This window comes from Lycorma delicatula, chromosome 3 (assembly GCF_047948215.1).
Source record: "Lycorma delicatula isolate Av1 chromosome 3, ASM4794821v1, whole genome shotgun sequence".
NCBI classification, from domain to species: domain Eukaryota; kingdom Metazoa; phylum Arthropoda; class Insecta; order Hemiptera; family Fulgoridae; genus Lycorma; species Lycorma delicatula.
In genome coordinates, this window is record NC_134457.1 from 226,091,913 (window position 1) to 226,109,418 (window position 17,506).

The following is a 17,506-nucleotide window of genomic DNA, read 5'->3' on the forward strand; positions in this document are numbered from 1 at the left end:
CTGATGAACTGTTTTGTGATTTTGTCTGAAATCTCAAACTGTGGTTTTATTTTGGCTGAACATAAATTTTAAAATACAATATTTTATAATTTTTCTGATCTATTACTATTTTAATTATTGTTTTTAATGAAATCACATATTTTTTAATTATTTTTTACTTGTTAAAAATTATTTTTTCTATTGCATTAGATAATTTTGAATATTCATTTTTCTACAATCCAAAATGATTGAAGATGTTTTAATGATCAATCAATTCTATCAATTTATAAATATTTAAAGAAATTTTTACAGTATCCAAGCAATGTTATGAATAAAACACCATAGTAAATTCATCAAATGATGTAACTGATGTATACATTTAAATAACAAGATTCAAAATGTACATTTGATAACAATGATAAAAAAAAAATTGTTTAATGTTTCTCTAAATGTGATACCATTTCTTAAATTGTTTTTGCCATATATTACTGACCTGTAAATACAATTTTTTAAATTACGCTTCAAAACAAATTAAGGGAAAATATAGTTAATAATTTTGCATGGCCATACCTGTTAGAAAGATTTCGCTGATGCTTTTCTTTTATAAATAGCCTCTAATATCCAACAGTAATCGGTTAGCATGTTAGTATTCCATTTCTCTTTATAGTGGCTTTCTATCACCGAAATGTCTTGGTGGAAACATTCATCCACGTTCGTCACTTACATCTCCGAGGTTGTCTGGGAAAAAATCCAGATGTGAGTGGAGGAAATGTATTTTCAAAGATATATTACACCCCATATCTCTGTAAGAAGTTTATTAACAATATCATGATAATTGTTGGATTTTTGTTGGCCAAGAACATTTTTGCAAATGTCTTTAAATGAAGCTCAAGCTGCACTTTCTACATTATTTAACATCAAATTAAATACATCATCTTTGACCAATTCTCTTATTTAAGGACCAACAAATATTCATTCTTTAATTTTTCCTTCACTTACATTTGGAAATTTCTGCCTGATCTACAAAATCCGGGACTATGCTTCTTCATTGCTTACAAAATCTTTCATTAGTCCTAGCTTGATATAGGGAAGGAGTAAACATATTTTTTTGGGTTCAACTAAGGGCTCATGAATAATATTTTTCTCATTTGGAGTTAATATTTTTCTCATTTCTTCTACTATGGTAATATAATGTTTATCCCTAGCTCGGCAATCCCATTCGCAAAGAAAACACATGTACTTAGTACAGCCTAACTGCAGCTAACAAAATAGCTATAACTTTGAAATCACCACATATGTTCCAGCTATGCTTTTTATAATTTATTTTTTCAAGAATGTCTTTCATCATATCGTATGTCTCTTCACCATAAGCGATTGGCATCAAAGAATATTTGTTATCGTTGTCTAGTAGAACCACTTTTAAACTATACTTTGAAGAATCTATGAACAGGGACCAGTCCCCAGGTTTATGAACTTGTTATTGTTGTTGTTGGTAGGAACATAAGCTCATAAATATTTATGCAATAAACCAAATTATTTACATCAATTAGGTACTGAGAAAGTTCTTTTTGCTGGCTTCGAAAGCCTGAAGTTTTGAAGTAAATTGCACTCTTCATTCTAACAGTTCAGCTTGTTTTTTGGTAAATTTAAATCTCTAACCAATTCATTTAACTCACTTTGTGATATAAGATGTGGCTTATCGGAAGATAATTCAAAATCAAAATCATTGTTGTCTTCTTCAGTACTGCCTGATTCTTCATCGCTGCTTTCAAAACATACATTTACAGATGGATCAGGAAGTGCAATTTCACTCTGAGGTACAGGCCTGATTGCAGATTACAATGAAGTATATTTTATGGCATGCTTAGATTTTCTAGAAATTACAGACTCACTTGTTAAGGAAAAGTAACAACCTGTTACATGATCCTTTGGTTCACACCAAATGGCAAAACCTTCCGTGTAACTTTCAGCCATCCTCTTGGATGGCTTGGTCATTCATTACTATAATCAGCACCTAAAATGTTAGTATTTAATATTAATAGTAGTATTAGTAATCTAAAGTAATTTCTTTTACGAGTAAAGCAATCATTATTATAAACATTTTAAAATTAAATACTTTTGTTTATCGCCAGCTGTTTTCCTTACAATGTCAGACTTATCTGACTAAAAATAAAAATTTGGAGCACTCATGTTTACAAATGGTTCAATAAACATTAAAGCCTTTCATGCTACTTGTAACAATGAGCACCTCGCTTTTTATTTTTAATTGATAATACTGAGTTTTTTTATGTTTTAAAATAATCATTTTTATTATTTAGTGCATTTTAAATTATTTTTTTAATTTTATTATTGTTTTTAAAAGTTATTTATAATGTAACAAATGTTTAGGATGAGCAACAGAAAGAACTGGAATATCAACAGAATTTAACAAGATGTCTTCAAGAACAACTAGATAAAAAAAAGAAACAGATGGATGAAGAATGTAGAAAACATTTTGAAAAAGGCTTCTTTTTAGCTCAAAAAATTGTCATTCTAGAAGAAGAAGGTAAGTATATAAAATATTATTTTAACTATATCTTGTAGATAACAATACTGACAACAACAATGAGGATATATATCCTTATATCTATTATCACAAATATCATATAAAATAGTTTATACAGGGCATGTTTTTAAAGTAAGTACAGTTTTGAAATTAAAAAAAAACAAGTACACTATTCTTAACAATTTTATTTTTACGTGAAAGCTTGTATTTTAATCTACTTTTCTACATAATTGTCACCAATATTAAGGCACTTATCGTTTTGTGCAACCAGCTTTTGAACACCGTCATCATAGAAGTCTGCCATCCGACTTAATAACCACTACAACACGGTCTCTTTGACACAATTATCATTGATAATTTAAGCGTTCAGTCACAATTTCACAGACCAACACTTCTTGAAACTTGAGGAAACTCTTCAGATAGTGAAGAAATCGTAAAGCGTCTGTTCTCTCTCACTTTTTCGTGAACTTTCTGCACCAAATCTTTCGTAATGACAGGTCATCCATTCCGTTCCTCATCATTAACATTCTGGCGACCATCTTTAAAAGTTCTAATCCATTTTCGTACCATTCCATCACTCAAAATGTTCTCTCCGTATACTTCACTGATCTGATGAATTTCAGCCACTTTCACGCCTTTAGCATTAAGAAAACGAATCGCACCACAAATTTCGCAGTAGACGGGATTCTTGATCAGCGGAGGCATTTTAAATACTCACAAAGAAACGTAAACACAGTCGAATATTTCCGTAAAGGTGTCTGTGGCTTGCCAACAGATGCAGGTACACAGTGCTTATGTGTGGAATGCCGACCCAGCGTAACAGCAGCAGAATTTCAAAACAGTACTTACTTAAAAACATGCCTCGTATATATTACATTGAGTTTATTTGATAGAAGAGGTTTCAAAAAAGTAAATATAGTTATTTTTAAGAAAAAGATAACAAGTTTTAGTAAGCATTTTTTGCTTTAACAAATAAACTCGCCTTGCTCCTTGTCTACTGTTGTACAGAATGTCATATCAGATTCAGTTCACGTTGTACCAGTGCAAAGCACTAATTTTTTCATAGTTATATAACATATATCACTTATATATATATGTTGTATGGGATATTTTAATTATTCTTTTATACATGCAGTAAAACACAGTTAACTGATTTTTTATGGAAATATGAAACCACATTAATCTAAAGCAGTTTTTTTTGTGTTAGAATCAATCTAACATAGAAGATGTAGCTTTGCAACTTCTTATAAAGATAATATATGATGAAACTGAATGATAAAATTATTGATATCTACCTTTGTTAGATGCTATTAATTATTAAAAAAATATCTCTTTTTACTCAGGTCTGCTGCAACAAATGAAGATAATCAAAGATATGCAGTCAACACTTCAAAACAGTAACATGAGAAAATGGAGTCAATCGAGTGACCAGTTTAGTATAAGTAATAACAAAGAAATATGAAAGTACGTTAATAATTCACCCATGTTTGTGTGTGTGAAAAATATATTTATCTTGTAAAAACTGTTATAATTTTGTACAAATTATTTGTAGATTTTTAACTTTTTTTTCTAGGAAGCAAGGGTAGCTCAAAACACATATACATATAATGTAGTAGTATAGTTTATGTGCCAGTTCTCCAGCTCTGTACTCAAAGGAAGATTGCTGATAATTGAACAATTGGTAAATCACATATGGATTATATAATGTGTTATATATTATACCATTTATAACTGAGTATATGTATCTCAATTGCTAATTGTGGGATACATATATTGTAACACACTCCTTTTTCACTTGCAGAACTAGCATATCAGATAACCTTTAACATTGCACTCTTACTATAAATTTATTATAAAATGACATAACTATATAATCTGTCCACAATTTTCATGTTATTTATACCAACATATCTTTCAGCATTCTTAATATTAACTTTTTTTTTTTTATAAAATAGCAGCCAACTGCTACCTTTGCAATTCCTCAATTCTAAAAAATGAATTATTTGTTTAAATGTATTTTAGTTGTTGATGCATATCATTATCAAAATAACATTAGCTTATAACTCATGTATATTTTCATTACTAGTCATTACTTTAAGTTCATTAACTTTGTTATACCATTAAAACTGAAGCAACCTTTTTAAGACTATTAGTTGCTAATTTTTTGTCAATAGTTTATTTGTATTAATTTAATGTTTTTTGTTAATTATTATGTTGTACATATTCATATTGTTATTAATTTTATTTATACTTTTAAATTGCTCCAAACATCTGTGCATATAAGTAACTGTATATGTAAATTTAAAAAAATATATTTTATTCAGATCAGTAATAAATAGTACCACATAATGTATGGATAGGTACAGTACTCAATAAATAAAAAAGGCATTGCCTTTTTTATCCATTGAAAAAAAAATTGGTAGAAGCTGTTAAAGACCACATAAATACTTATATATAGATAAGAAATAAATGAAACAGACAAAGAAAATAAATGAAGATAATAATAAATGAAAATACTAAAGCACATTATAGAATAATCAAATAAATGTTATTTATTTAGCATATATACTTTATACACATTTCAATTTTTTTTAATTAGTATTATTTAAATGCTCACTGATATATAATAATATTGGTTTCGTAAAAGAAAAGCTTTTAATTTTTTTAAATTTAAATGGATCAATAATTTATTTAAAGTGGCAACAAAAGCATAATAAGGCCCTTTTTTGAATGCTAAGAGTATTGTGCTGAGTTACTTGAATCAATTCTATGAAGTGTTTCAATTAGAATGTTTAAAAATTAAACTGTTCTAAAAATATCCTCTTGTAATATGCCCAGCCTTCTAACAAGATGCAGTTTCAGTGATGAAATAGGAACCGATTGCTCCCCCTACTGTTGAAAATAAGAATAAAAATGTTTTTACGTAAATATTAATTATAAAATTACAATATTGATTTAAAACATTTTTATCATTCAAATAAACAGAACATCATTCATATATCCACAGTAATTTGAGTAATTTGGTGAAGCTTATAGAATTTATTTTTATAAAATACAATTAATTACATTATATTATTTGTGAAACAATTATTATATAAAAAATACTTTTACCACAGCACAACTTAAGTATATCAGAACACTTAAGAAATCCTTCTCATGCTACATCATAAAATCGAATATTACAAGAATTACATAAAAGTATACTTACTTTTATTTCATCACACATTAAACAGAAAACATAAATCCATCTTTTTTTCAAATCAATATTAGCAAACATTCTGTTTAATATAATAAATAACAGAATGATGATTACCTACTATACAAATTATAAAATTCACTTCTGTACTTAAGACTAAATAAAGAATCCATAAGACACTTTGTGGAAATGTATCCTTCTTTCTTTTTCCTGTTTAGTCTCTGGTACAGATAATACTTCAGAGGATGAATGAAGATGTACGAGTGTAAATGAAGAACAGTCTATATTTAGTCTTGTACAGTCTAAATTCGACTGAGTTGTGTGATTAACTGAAACCCAACCACCAAAGAACACCGGTATCCGTGGTCTAGTATTCAAATCCAAAAAATAACTACTGACTTTATTAGGACTTGAATGCTGGAACTCTCAACTTCCAAATCAGCTGATTTGATTAAAATGTAACCTATATAAGATTTTTAGAAAAAAGTAAAATAAGAACCTTCCATAAAGTCCTTAAAGAAAAATCTCAAATATATTCCCACTTATTTATGAGTAAAAAGGTGATTGGTTTTGTACAGAGCTAAGTGGTTTTGTTAAATTTTTAGAAAATCTTAACATATTTCACCATGTTCTTCAATAAGTTATAAAGTGTACCAAGATTTTTAATAGTAACCAAAATATTAATTTCTTAAATGTTCAAACTGTTAAGCACTACTGAATAAAATGTTTCAAAAAATAAAAAATCACTTTGTAGACTTTTATATCATAGATTTTCAAGGTAATTATGGGAACTAATACAAAACTTACCAAAATTATATTCTGCTCAAGTATAGAAAAAGTACATAAACGTAAAAGGGCATTTTCACATTTATGTATTCATTTCAATATCACGGTAAAAGTTACTGAATAATGCATTATATTCAATAGCATTGATATAAATCACATATTCACTAATATTTTTTTACATTAAGAATAACATTTAAAAAAATATATCTACCATCTGAAGCCATCTCTCCATAGGTTAACTGCCCTCTTCATCTACCTTCCCTTTTTATTATCCTTTTCTTCCTTGGATGAGTACCACAGAAATTGTCAGCTACTGTCTTGATAGTACCTTCCAGTACCCAACAGGCAATCTCCTTTATCAGGTCTCACCTGGAAGGTGACTGTGAAACTGTCACCGAACTCTAGCTTCTTATCCAAGAGTTGCAAAAAATCCAGACTGTAGCTAGGGTGCCTACTGTAAAGCCTGGCCTCCCAAAACCAAAATCATTTACTTTGTTATCTCTAATTGTTTCTCAATCAGTCAATCCTTGCTATATAACTCTAAATAATCTCATCACAACTAACTGAGTAAGTTGACTGTTCTTTTTAGTTAAAAACCAGTTATCACTTCCATGCAAACCTGTTAGAATATTTTGATATCTAAGGAAATTAAACCTAAAGAATATTTTGACATCTAAGGAAATTAAACCTAAAAACTGTTCTATATTCTTACCGATATGTATAACTACACCTATTTTAAATCTGTATCTGCCACAACATTCCTTAAGTTATTAAACACTCGCTCATTATCTAATACAATCACTTCCTTGTTGAATAAAGTTGCTGGAAACAAAAACTAATTGTGACAGCAAGTATTTAACAATATTACTCTCGTTCATAAGTGTTTTTCCAGACAAGGTTACATTACATGTTTTTATACCATCTTACGTATTATTCATATTCTAAAAAAACTTTCACCTTGAACAAAAGCTTTTTCATAATTAATAAATATAATTATCTCAATTAAAGGTTTAGAATAAAAATGTTTTTCCCAATTTCTCATAAAATAACCTCTTCAGTTTTTAATTTTCATATTTTTATATACGGTTTCTTGAGTAAAAAAATTAAATTAACCTCCTTCCAGCTGTTTAGTATTCTGCTAACAAAATTTTAAAATTCTTTCTTGAAATTTCAATAAGGAATTTAAACCAATGTGTTTCCTATTCTTACATCTTTAAACACTTTAACATCATAAGTATGACTGCAAGAATGGAGTTAAACTTAGTGTTCTTGAATTTTATTGATATAAATATATTTATAAAATGAACCTATACTAGTTAGAACAAGTTTGTTTTGCCTACAAATATAATGTGTTCAGATTAACATATATTTCTTACTGTAATAATCATTTATCCAGCATTGTAAAAAAAGTACAATATTTATAAACTACCATATTTTATTTTCTGCAAAATGATCAGCTCCCAAATAATTGATTTTTAAGGAGACTGTCAGAGGTTTTCAAAAATTTCTCTGAATGAAGTAAAAATAATTTTTCAAATGCATAAAATTATACACTATCCATTTTATAATATAAGAAGTTTGTAAAAAAATTTATTTCACAGAAAATAATAGTTATTTTTTTAAAATATTGCCCCCTTAACTAGATACATACTGGTTATCTTTTTTGAGTTAAAAAAAATCACTATTTTAAACAAAAGAAAACCAAATGTATAAAGCTGTTACAGTTGTAATGTATTTTTTCATTTCTGGAGATAAAAATGGATGACGGTGACTAATGTTACCAAATAAATTTGAATAATATAATTTTTATCGATTTCTCTCAGCATCGCATCACTCAAAGTAATTATAAACTTCTCAATAAGAAAGTGTAATTACAAAGTTTTATAAATTTAAACAAAAATACAAAAAAAAATTATCTAGAGAATAGTAAAAAAGCACAATTAACCTTTTATTTAGATTATAAACTGAAATCAAGTTTACACAAGAATTTTAATAGAAATAATTCTTTTTGTTAATTAGCTAAAACTACATGTTATAATATTGTGCAATTTAAAAACCACACAGTCAACATGCAAAGGCTAAATTCTAGAAATTTACTATCTTGTTTTACACAATATTTCATAGTTAAATGATTTTTCTACTTATAATACTAGTTAAGGAGAAAGATTATCTTAAAATGAAATATTTAATTTTAAAAAAACAACAGCAAGTGAGTTATGTTATACTATTATTTGGATCCATTAAAACTAATTTTTTATAAAATATAACAAAATTTGTTAATTTTTTCAATAATTGTGAATAAAAGTAATTTACTTAATTGTTTATACCTATAAACATAAAAAAAAAGTTTTCATTATGTTTTATCCCTTTGAAGTTGAAAAATCTCATCCAAAGTATAAATAAAATTATCTGTAATTTTCTGTAAATATTCATACAATTATATATGCAACTAGTTATTTGTTGGTTAGTATTAAGTATTAAAGTTTATTAATAGAAGTATTCTTTTTTTATATAGTCATATTTAACTATTAGGCTGTACTTGGAAATATTAAACAAAAATAGAACTTTTAACAAAAAATATAATAGTTTCAAGTTTTAAATAAAAACATACTACAATATTTTTTAAATCCCTTGACAGAAAAGTGCATTTTATTTAAATAAGTCTGTAAAAACCTTTTCATGAATAGAATTTAAATAATTTAACAAAAAAAAATCTTCCAGCCCTAAAGGATTAGGCTGTGTAGCTTGCACTGATACTCATTGCCTTCATATTCATGCTTTCCTTTAGACCTAAAATCAAGTAATTTGATCTGACAATCTGTATTTTGTCATTTAACATAATATTTGGTACGATCATACCTACACATGAAAATTGTAACTTTTGTCTTGATTGATGATATTTTAAGGCCATACAACTATTAATAATAAAAATTAAACAAAATACATATGACTGTCTGTAATTAATTATTTATATGCTTAAAAATTGCCATACACAAAAACCTGAATTCGAATACCTGGTTAGATAATCTAACCCAGTGGTTCCCAAACTTTTCCAAGTCACGGCGCCCTTTTTCAATTAAAATTTTTCCATAGCACCCTACCCAAGTAAAAGTATAACTACTCATAAGTAAGAGATAAAAATAAATAAAACTCATGTATCTTCATTATTTAATATATATATTTTTTTTACTTTATTAACATTAAATTAATAATTTAAATGTCTTGGTTCAATTAGTTATGAAGATTTTTCAATATTTCAAGGCGCCCCTGTGAAGAGGCTGCACACAGTCTGGGAATCACTTATCTAACCTATATGTCAATGCCAAGTTGTTGTTTCTGCCATCAAATTTAATCCAATGGTAGAAATAAAAAACAAAAAAATGTGCTTCAACACATAACATGGAATTTGAAGTTTAATACCACTATATATATACATACATCAATTATTTATAATAAAATAGGGAATTTTTTTCCTTATTTTAAACAAATGCTATGAATATGTTTATATTTCATTATAAATTGTGCAACAAAAATAGTGATGAGTGTATTGTATTGTTGAATTGTTATCATCTTCAATTTAAACGGAGTTATTTGATTATCAGACATGTCACAAAAACAAAGATCTCATACCCTAAATGAAAAAATTTATTAAACCCAGAAATATTTCCACTTACTCAGCAGAATATTGGAAAAAACTGAATCTTAAAACACTGCTATTGTTATTGCACTTAGCTTATTATAAGTCTTTGAAAAATGAATACAGAGATTAATAATAATTACTTTAGAAAAGTAATAAGTTAAAATAATCTGAGAATAGCTAAAAAAAAAGAAAAATATAAAATTTTTTGTGGGAATGTCTTGGTTAAATGATGAAGATATACAGCAACCAAGTGCTAATATAGTTTATAATAAGTATTCTGATTAATCAAAATAATATATTTACATCTAAGTAAGGAATGGATTTCTGTGAATCTCTAAAAAAAAAGAAGTAAAATAAATACTACTAAATTAGTAGAAAAATAACAAAAATAATTTGTCCTCTTAATACCTTTGTCAGATTTCATAACACTATCTTCACTTACTGGTTAAGGATCTAATATTATGATTGATTAATTAATTTATATAGACAACAGGCTGACAGAATTACAGTCATTTGTTTTTGTTTTTTTTTATGATAGTATGTTTATAATGGTATTTTTTTTAATGATATTATCATATAACAGTATAATTTATAATTCAACTATAGTAACGTAAAATCTAAAGGTGGGTCCTCCCTACAAGCTGCCTCTACTTGCCTTCTCTACCCCACTTCTATAACCTGCCACGTGATTGCCACAATGTGGTTGCCACAAAAGTAATGCACACGTGCTATTTAAAAATAATTTTCATAAATAACTATGCCATGTCAAAGAAAATCATAACATTATAACCTATATTAAATACACATTTCATATACTTTTGTATTAGGTCATCATTACTGTTTATTTACAGCAAAATCTTAGTTTAACATACTTGAAAAAAAAAACATACTTTCAGCAAATAAATTACTTCATATATATCTTCAACAAAATATTAGGCATAAATAATTTTATTTGTAACAAATTACAGAACATATTTCGTTACTATAATAGTAATGTCACAATTAGATATGGTGCAAGTCACTGCAAATTAATTGAAGTGACTTTTGGAATACACTCTTTGGCTGCTGATGTTAAGTGAGAATGGAGGAGATGCCATAGCACACTGCAAACCCGCCTTAAGATATTACAGACACTGTAATTAATTATGCAATATAAATAGTTGTAATAAATATTTATATAATAAAATATTTATATAAATATAATAAATTTTTATATTTGCTAATAAGTATGAAATAAAATATGTACATTAAATTAATAATTGTATAAACAAAAAAATATATGTTCAATACATATGCAGTACAGAAGACTACGCATTATGATAGAAAATAAAAAATGTTTTCAGAAGTGATTTATTAACGTGCCTTTAAAGATTACATTAATGATATATTTTACATACAATATTGTAATTAAAAACTAGTCATACAATTTATAACTATTATCCTTATTGATTATCATAATGTAAACATATATTTTGAAGGCTGTGAATAATATAAGTTGTTTGTTGTGGTAAAATAAAATAATGTAAATTTAAAAAAAATAGTTTTGATTATTAAAATAAACTGTAAACAAGATCCTTCATCACAAACTTTTTTTACATCAAATTACTTTACAACAGCTAAGAATGAAAAGAAGCAATGTTAGATAGAATAATGACTTACCAGAAAGTGTTGAAGTTAATTCAATATGGCTCCTGTTAAAACCCATCGGCAACATGTTTACACCATTAAAACTTAATGTAGCCCTCTAAAGCATATTATGAAACTTCATAGGAAGGAAAAATTGGAAAGATAGTAAGTTGGCATTTGTTGTCCATATGATTACATAGGTATATCCCCTAAAAAGTTATTTACTGAAAGATACTTTTAAAAAATTGTAAACATGGGACATGTTTAACCAAAATGCATATATTTTCCTCCTTCTAGGGTCAGGTTCAAATACCTTCTACTCGCTTCAAACACTTAAATGAAAATGATTCTCTTTAAAAAAAAATGAACCATTGCTTTCTTAAAACTGCATTTAGGTGAGCAATTAAAACTGAATATTGAACAATGTTTTTCAATCAATATTGTCAATGTTCATTGCCATACAACTGTGCGTTTACTTGAAATAGATTCTTATCAGTATGTAGGAGGCTGACAGTGAAAACAACATGTAAAGACATGCAACAATGTTCATGTGACTGCAGTATTATAAAAAACTAAAAATCTAAGTATACATTCACATTTAAGTAAATGTGATACAGTAGCCAGTTAAACAATGAAACTGAATTTTTATAAATTTGTTGTTGCATGATGTCTGGTTAAACAATGTACCAATAGCATAACAGTTATCTATTACTTTTATTTTTTTTTTTAATTTCTTTCTTTATAACTACATAAACTTGAGGTATAATTAAATTGAGGTGTCTTATTATTTTGTTAATTGCTTCAAAAATGAAATGAAATAACAGAAAAATAGGCAACGCAGAATAAATTTACACTAAATCAAAAATGAATCTAAGCACATATAATAAAGAGATTTTTGCACAGTTATTGATGGAGAGTTCAGCAATGCTACCTTGTATATAACTGCTGATATAGAAGCTACTTGCACAAAAGGAGACAGAAACAGATACGACCAAGCCATCAGCAGTATAGTCTGACCCAGACAGATGACACCAGCATGACCCACCGGGTTGGTCTAGTGGTGAACGCGTCTTCCCAAATCAGCTGATTTGGAAGCCGAGAGTTCCAGCGTTCAAGTCCTAGTAAAGCCAGTTATTTTAACATGGATTTGAATGCTAGATCGTGGATACCGGTGTTCTTTGGTGGTTGGGTTTCAATTATCCACACATCTCAGGATTGGTCGAACTGAGAATGTACAAGACTACACTTCATTTACACTCATACATATCATCCTCATTCATCCTCTGAAGTATTATTTAACGGTAGTTACCGGAGGCTAAACAGGAAAAAGAAAGAAAGATGACACCAGCATGGTAATAACCACTGCCGTACAAAAATATTACAATATAAAGTCTGTTGAAAAAGTATCTGATCACAGACTATGAAAAAAAGTAGCTGTTCTAGTGGCTTCCAACCCTAGTCTTTTGAAGTAATCCCCTTGCACCTCTTGAGGAATTAATTGTCTGCATAATAAATGCAACTGGACAATTTAAGGACTGACCTGAAGAACTAAAATGGGCAACAAAAGCAGTACAGAAGCAAGCCAAGACATGTGTACGGCAGGCAGGCTCATTTCTGAACATTATAATAAACTGGTACATATATTTTCTATATAGAATTCAAATTTTTCTAACTTTTCTTAATTTCATTTGACTTATCTTACAGCATTTTGTTCAGAATTAAATTCTCTACAAATTTTGTTTAAATATTTTGTGTTTATTACCATCTAACAAAGTAATTTTATACTTCAGACTTAAAAAACAGGGCTTTTTTACACCAATTTATTCGTTTTCAACTCAAGATTTCTCAAAAACTATGCAGATATGGTTCTGGGACTTATTTTATTCAATTTTTCAGGTCAAAAACCATAAGAAATCACTAATTCTGTCCCTTAACATCCTAAAAATTTAGTATGACCTCATTTCACTGGAGAAGCTGAAATACATCAAGTATATAACACAGAAGCCAATCCATTTTTATTTACTTTACCACAATAACATGTCTGTCAATATGTCTTTAATAACATGTCTGTCAATTTTCTGAATGAAAACAAATTTGTGGTATCACCCATTGTGAATGACTTTTTTTTTCCTGTTTAGCCTCCGATAATTACCTTTCAGATAGTACTTCAGAGGATGAATGAGGATGACACGTATGAGTATAAAAGAATTGTAGTCTTGTAGTCTCAGTTCGACCATTCCTGAGATGTGTGGTTAATTGAAACCCAACCACCAAACAACGCTGGTATCCACGATCTAGTATTAAAATCAGTGTAAAAATAACCGACTTTACTAGGACTTGAAACCTGGAACTCTCGACTTTCAAATCAGCTGATTTGGGAAGACATGTTTACCACTACACCAACCCGGTGGGTTGGTCTAGTTGGATAATGACTATCCACCAATAACAGCATAAACACCGCTCAAATGAATATCCAAATAGTCCAGTGTTTGATGGGTTTTCGCTCAGAATTCTTTCGGACAAAACCAATTGATGTGAAATTTTGACAGTAATTAGGTAAAGCAATTAATAAGTTATATAATGCCGATGTGTGCTCTTACCCTGGGGTAGATCCCCCCCTTCTCAGGGGTGGAAATTATTACATTCAAATAACCACCGAAATCGAAGGAGGAATAAATTCTATAAAAATTTTTTTGTAGAGTCTATAGTTTCTGAGTTATTTGTGATTGAAAATGTCGATTTTTCATACAACCAATGAACAATTTTTCATGAATGACTCAAAAAACTTACATTTTATCGAAAAAAAAGTATTATTAACAAAAATGAAGCTTACAACAAAAAATAAATAACAAAGAGATTTTTTTCTTTTATTTCTGAAGATCCAATACGAACCGAGTTACGCCTCATTGAAGGTAATTTTTTGTTCACCAAAAACTGAAGTTGAACCTTTCACTATTAAATAACAGAAAATTTTTCTAGGAAAACTTATAGGATATTTTTCAAAGTACTTTAAAATTAGCTTTGGTAAAATTCATTAGCACGAAAACTAATGAGTTATGATGAAAATAAAATGGTTCTTGCTTTTTCATAGAAAAAATAAGCAACGAAACAAATGACTTTTCTGCAAGAATTGGAGTTGAACATAATCCTTTTGCAATTTACTTTATCTAAGTACTAAAAATATGTTCTAGATGTTTGACCAGTTTGGAATACCTAGATTTGATAAAAAAGTTGATTCAAATTTGAAATTTTTTTAAAAATTTCTTCTTTTCACAATAACTCAAAAACTAAAGAAAATACATACTACAGTACAAAAATTAATTTTTTTTACTGAAAATTTTTATTTTTTTATTTCTGTAGAATAAAAATTGATTGAGATATCACCGTTAGAAGTTTGCATTTGAGTGCAAGGACCACCTTCCCCAAGTCCTTTAAATTCAAAACTTTCAAAAACAAAGGGTTCAAGAAATCTGAATTGTACACACCTTGTAGCCCTTGAAATTCCCTGCAAAAGGGTTTTAAGTTATAGTTGAAAAACCAATTGCATTTTTTCTGTGAAATTTTTGGATTATGTAAATTTTTATATTCTCAACAGTCTCGGAGCATTTATGAATACATGTGAACACATGTAACTGTATCTACTTATGTTTAAGTATATCCTCATACACTCATACCTGTGTGTGTATATGTGTATATATGTGTGCATATATATATATATGCACACAACATACACACATATTTATATATAGATGAAAGTATAGGTAGGAGAAAAAACGTAACGGAGCACACCATAGGCGAACACCTGCTGATGGATGATAGAACTTTATGTACATAGATGTATATAGAAATATTGCATATGTAACCCTTGTGTGGAACATGCTCCAGTGACAATTGTCCAAATTGTTCTCCAATTACTGACCAAGAGAAGGAGGTTGACAGTGATGACAGTTCTTGTCATGATCCATAGTTACAGTAATAATAAAACGTGCTATTATAATGTACATCAAATTTTTATTTCTCTCCTTTACTCATTTTATAATTTTGGTTTTTAATTTTAAGTAAGCATGATTGTTAATTTTAATCATGAGGCCGATTTGTAAGGTTTGGGATGTTGCAATAAATTATAAATTACATTAACAACTGTAAAAAGTTTATAATTCATTATAAATGCACCAATAAAACATTTTAAGCTGTTGAAAAGTAAGTTTTTTTTTGTGATTAAGGTGGATTCTAAGGGTTGCACAACATCACAAGGTTGTAATACATCATAAATGAAGTTTTAGAATGTGGTACAATGTTTATTCTACACATTTAAATGATTTTGAGCTACAACAAACATCTCTAATTTTAACAATTTTTTCATAAGTGGTTATTAAGAGTTGAAACGTTGCAATAAATCATAAATTATATTATAAACAGTAAAGGGATTTTAATTAATTAAAAATGCACCATTAAAACATTTGAAACTGTTGAAAACTAATTTTCATCAAACGGGGTGGTTTCTACAGGCTGAAATGTAGTACAACATCAGAATTATATTCCACAACATAAAAGAATAATTATTCTACATATTTAAACATAATTTCAATCTATAGTTTTTGAATTTTTTTTAACAAGGGATAGTTTTCACCCTCAACAAAAAGCACACATCAGGAACATATAACTTTTGAAGCAGAGGATTAGATAGCTTAATTACAAATTTTCATGAACATCAATGTTGTCCAAAAGAATTCTGAGGTAATACTTAAATTTTACCATCAAACACTGGACTAAAATATTAGACACTAAACTTAATTGTTGATCAGCTGTTACTGCCAACCTATGAATGTTTTAGAAGGATGTCTTTCAAATTTATTTTTATAACTTTTAACATATTTATGTTAACTGTTGTGTTTAAAATCATTTTTTCGATCCAGTTTGTCCATTTTGTTTTTTATGAACTTCTCAAATTTGTTTTTAATTTTAATAGACATTATTTACATCAATTTTCTCAGAATTATATTCTCTATAAAGTTAACTAGAAATTTTTATTTGTTTATTATTGGTAAATTAACAAGGTTATTTTATTCTAAAACTAAAATGTTTACTTTTCAACAAAACGTATTCATGTTTTTCTTAAAACCTAAGTGAGGTAGAGAGGTCTGAATTAGGTTTCTTACTTTTATTCAATTTGTTAGATAAAAAAACTATATAGCAGCACCAAATTTACCTCTTGATTTAAATTCCAAGAATTTTAATACGATTTAATTTCACAGAGGGAATAGAAAGCAGGGCTAAATGTTTCATGAGCTGAAATTCGCTAATGAACTGTTTTCTGACTTATGTTTATATGAATTTTTTTTTCATATTTTTGGCTAATCATCTCCCAAACATCTTCATAACATATATTATGTATGTATATGTATATATATATAAATACTATATAATAAAATAATCATTCCAAAAATTGAATTTTAGGATGAATTTTACCAAACAAAATCAACCCCTCCTTGAGTTGTGCCACTGTCGCTTTTTTTCTAGATGATATCGCCACATAAGCTTAAAGTTTGTGCATGGGATATGGAAATGTAGCATATGAAAAATGCCGTGCCTGACTGGGATTCGAACCCAGGGCCTCCAGATGAAAGGCCAAGATGCTACCACTCGCACCACAGAGGCTGGCATGATTTCACTCTTATAATAATGACAAAATCAACTAGGTAATAATAAAAAAATATGTTTTAATTATAAACTT

At 28.0% G+C, this 17,506-nt stretch overlaps 1 protein-coding gene across 2 annotated transcripts in view; it reads left to right on the forward strand.

Annotated features, from left to right (window-relative positions):
• Positions 1-11,663, forward strand: part of LOC142322478 (EF-hand calcium-binding domain-containing protein 4A-like) — a 159,567-nt gene extending 147,904 nt beyond the window's left edge. For both annotated transcript variants that reach the window (XM_075361601.1, XM_075361603.1), the window contains 2 exons: positions 2,368-2,524; positions 3,868-11,663. In XM_075361601.1, coding sequence (XP_075217716.1) covers positions 2,368-2,524; positions 3,868-3,986 — 276 coding nt within the window. In that variant the 3' untranslated portion in view covers positions 3,987-11,663. The remainder of the gene's footprint in view (positions 1-2,367; positions 2,525-3,867) is intronic.
• The last annotated feature ends 5,843 nt before the right edge of the window (positions 11,664-17,506 follow it).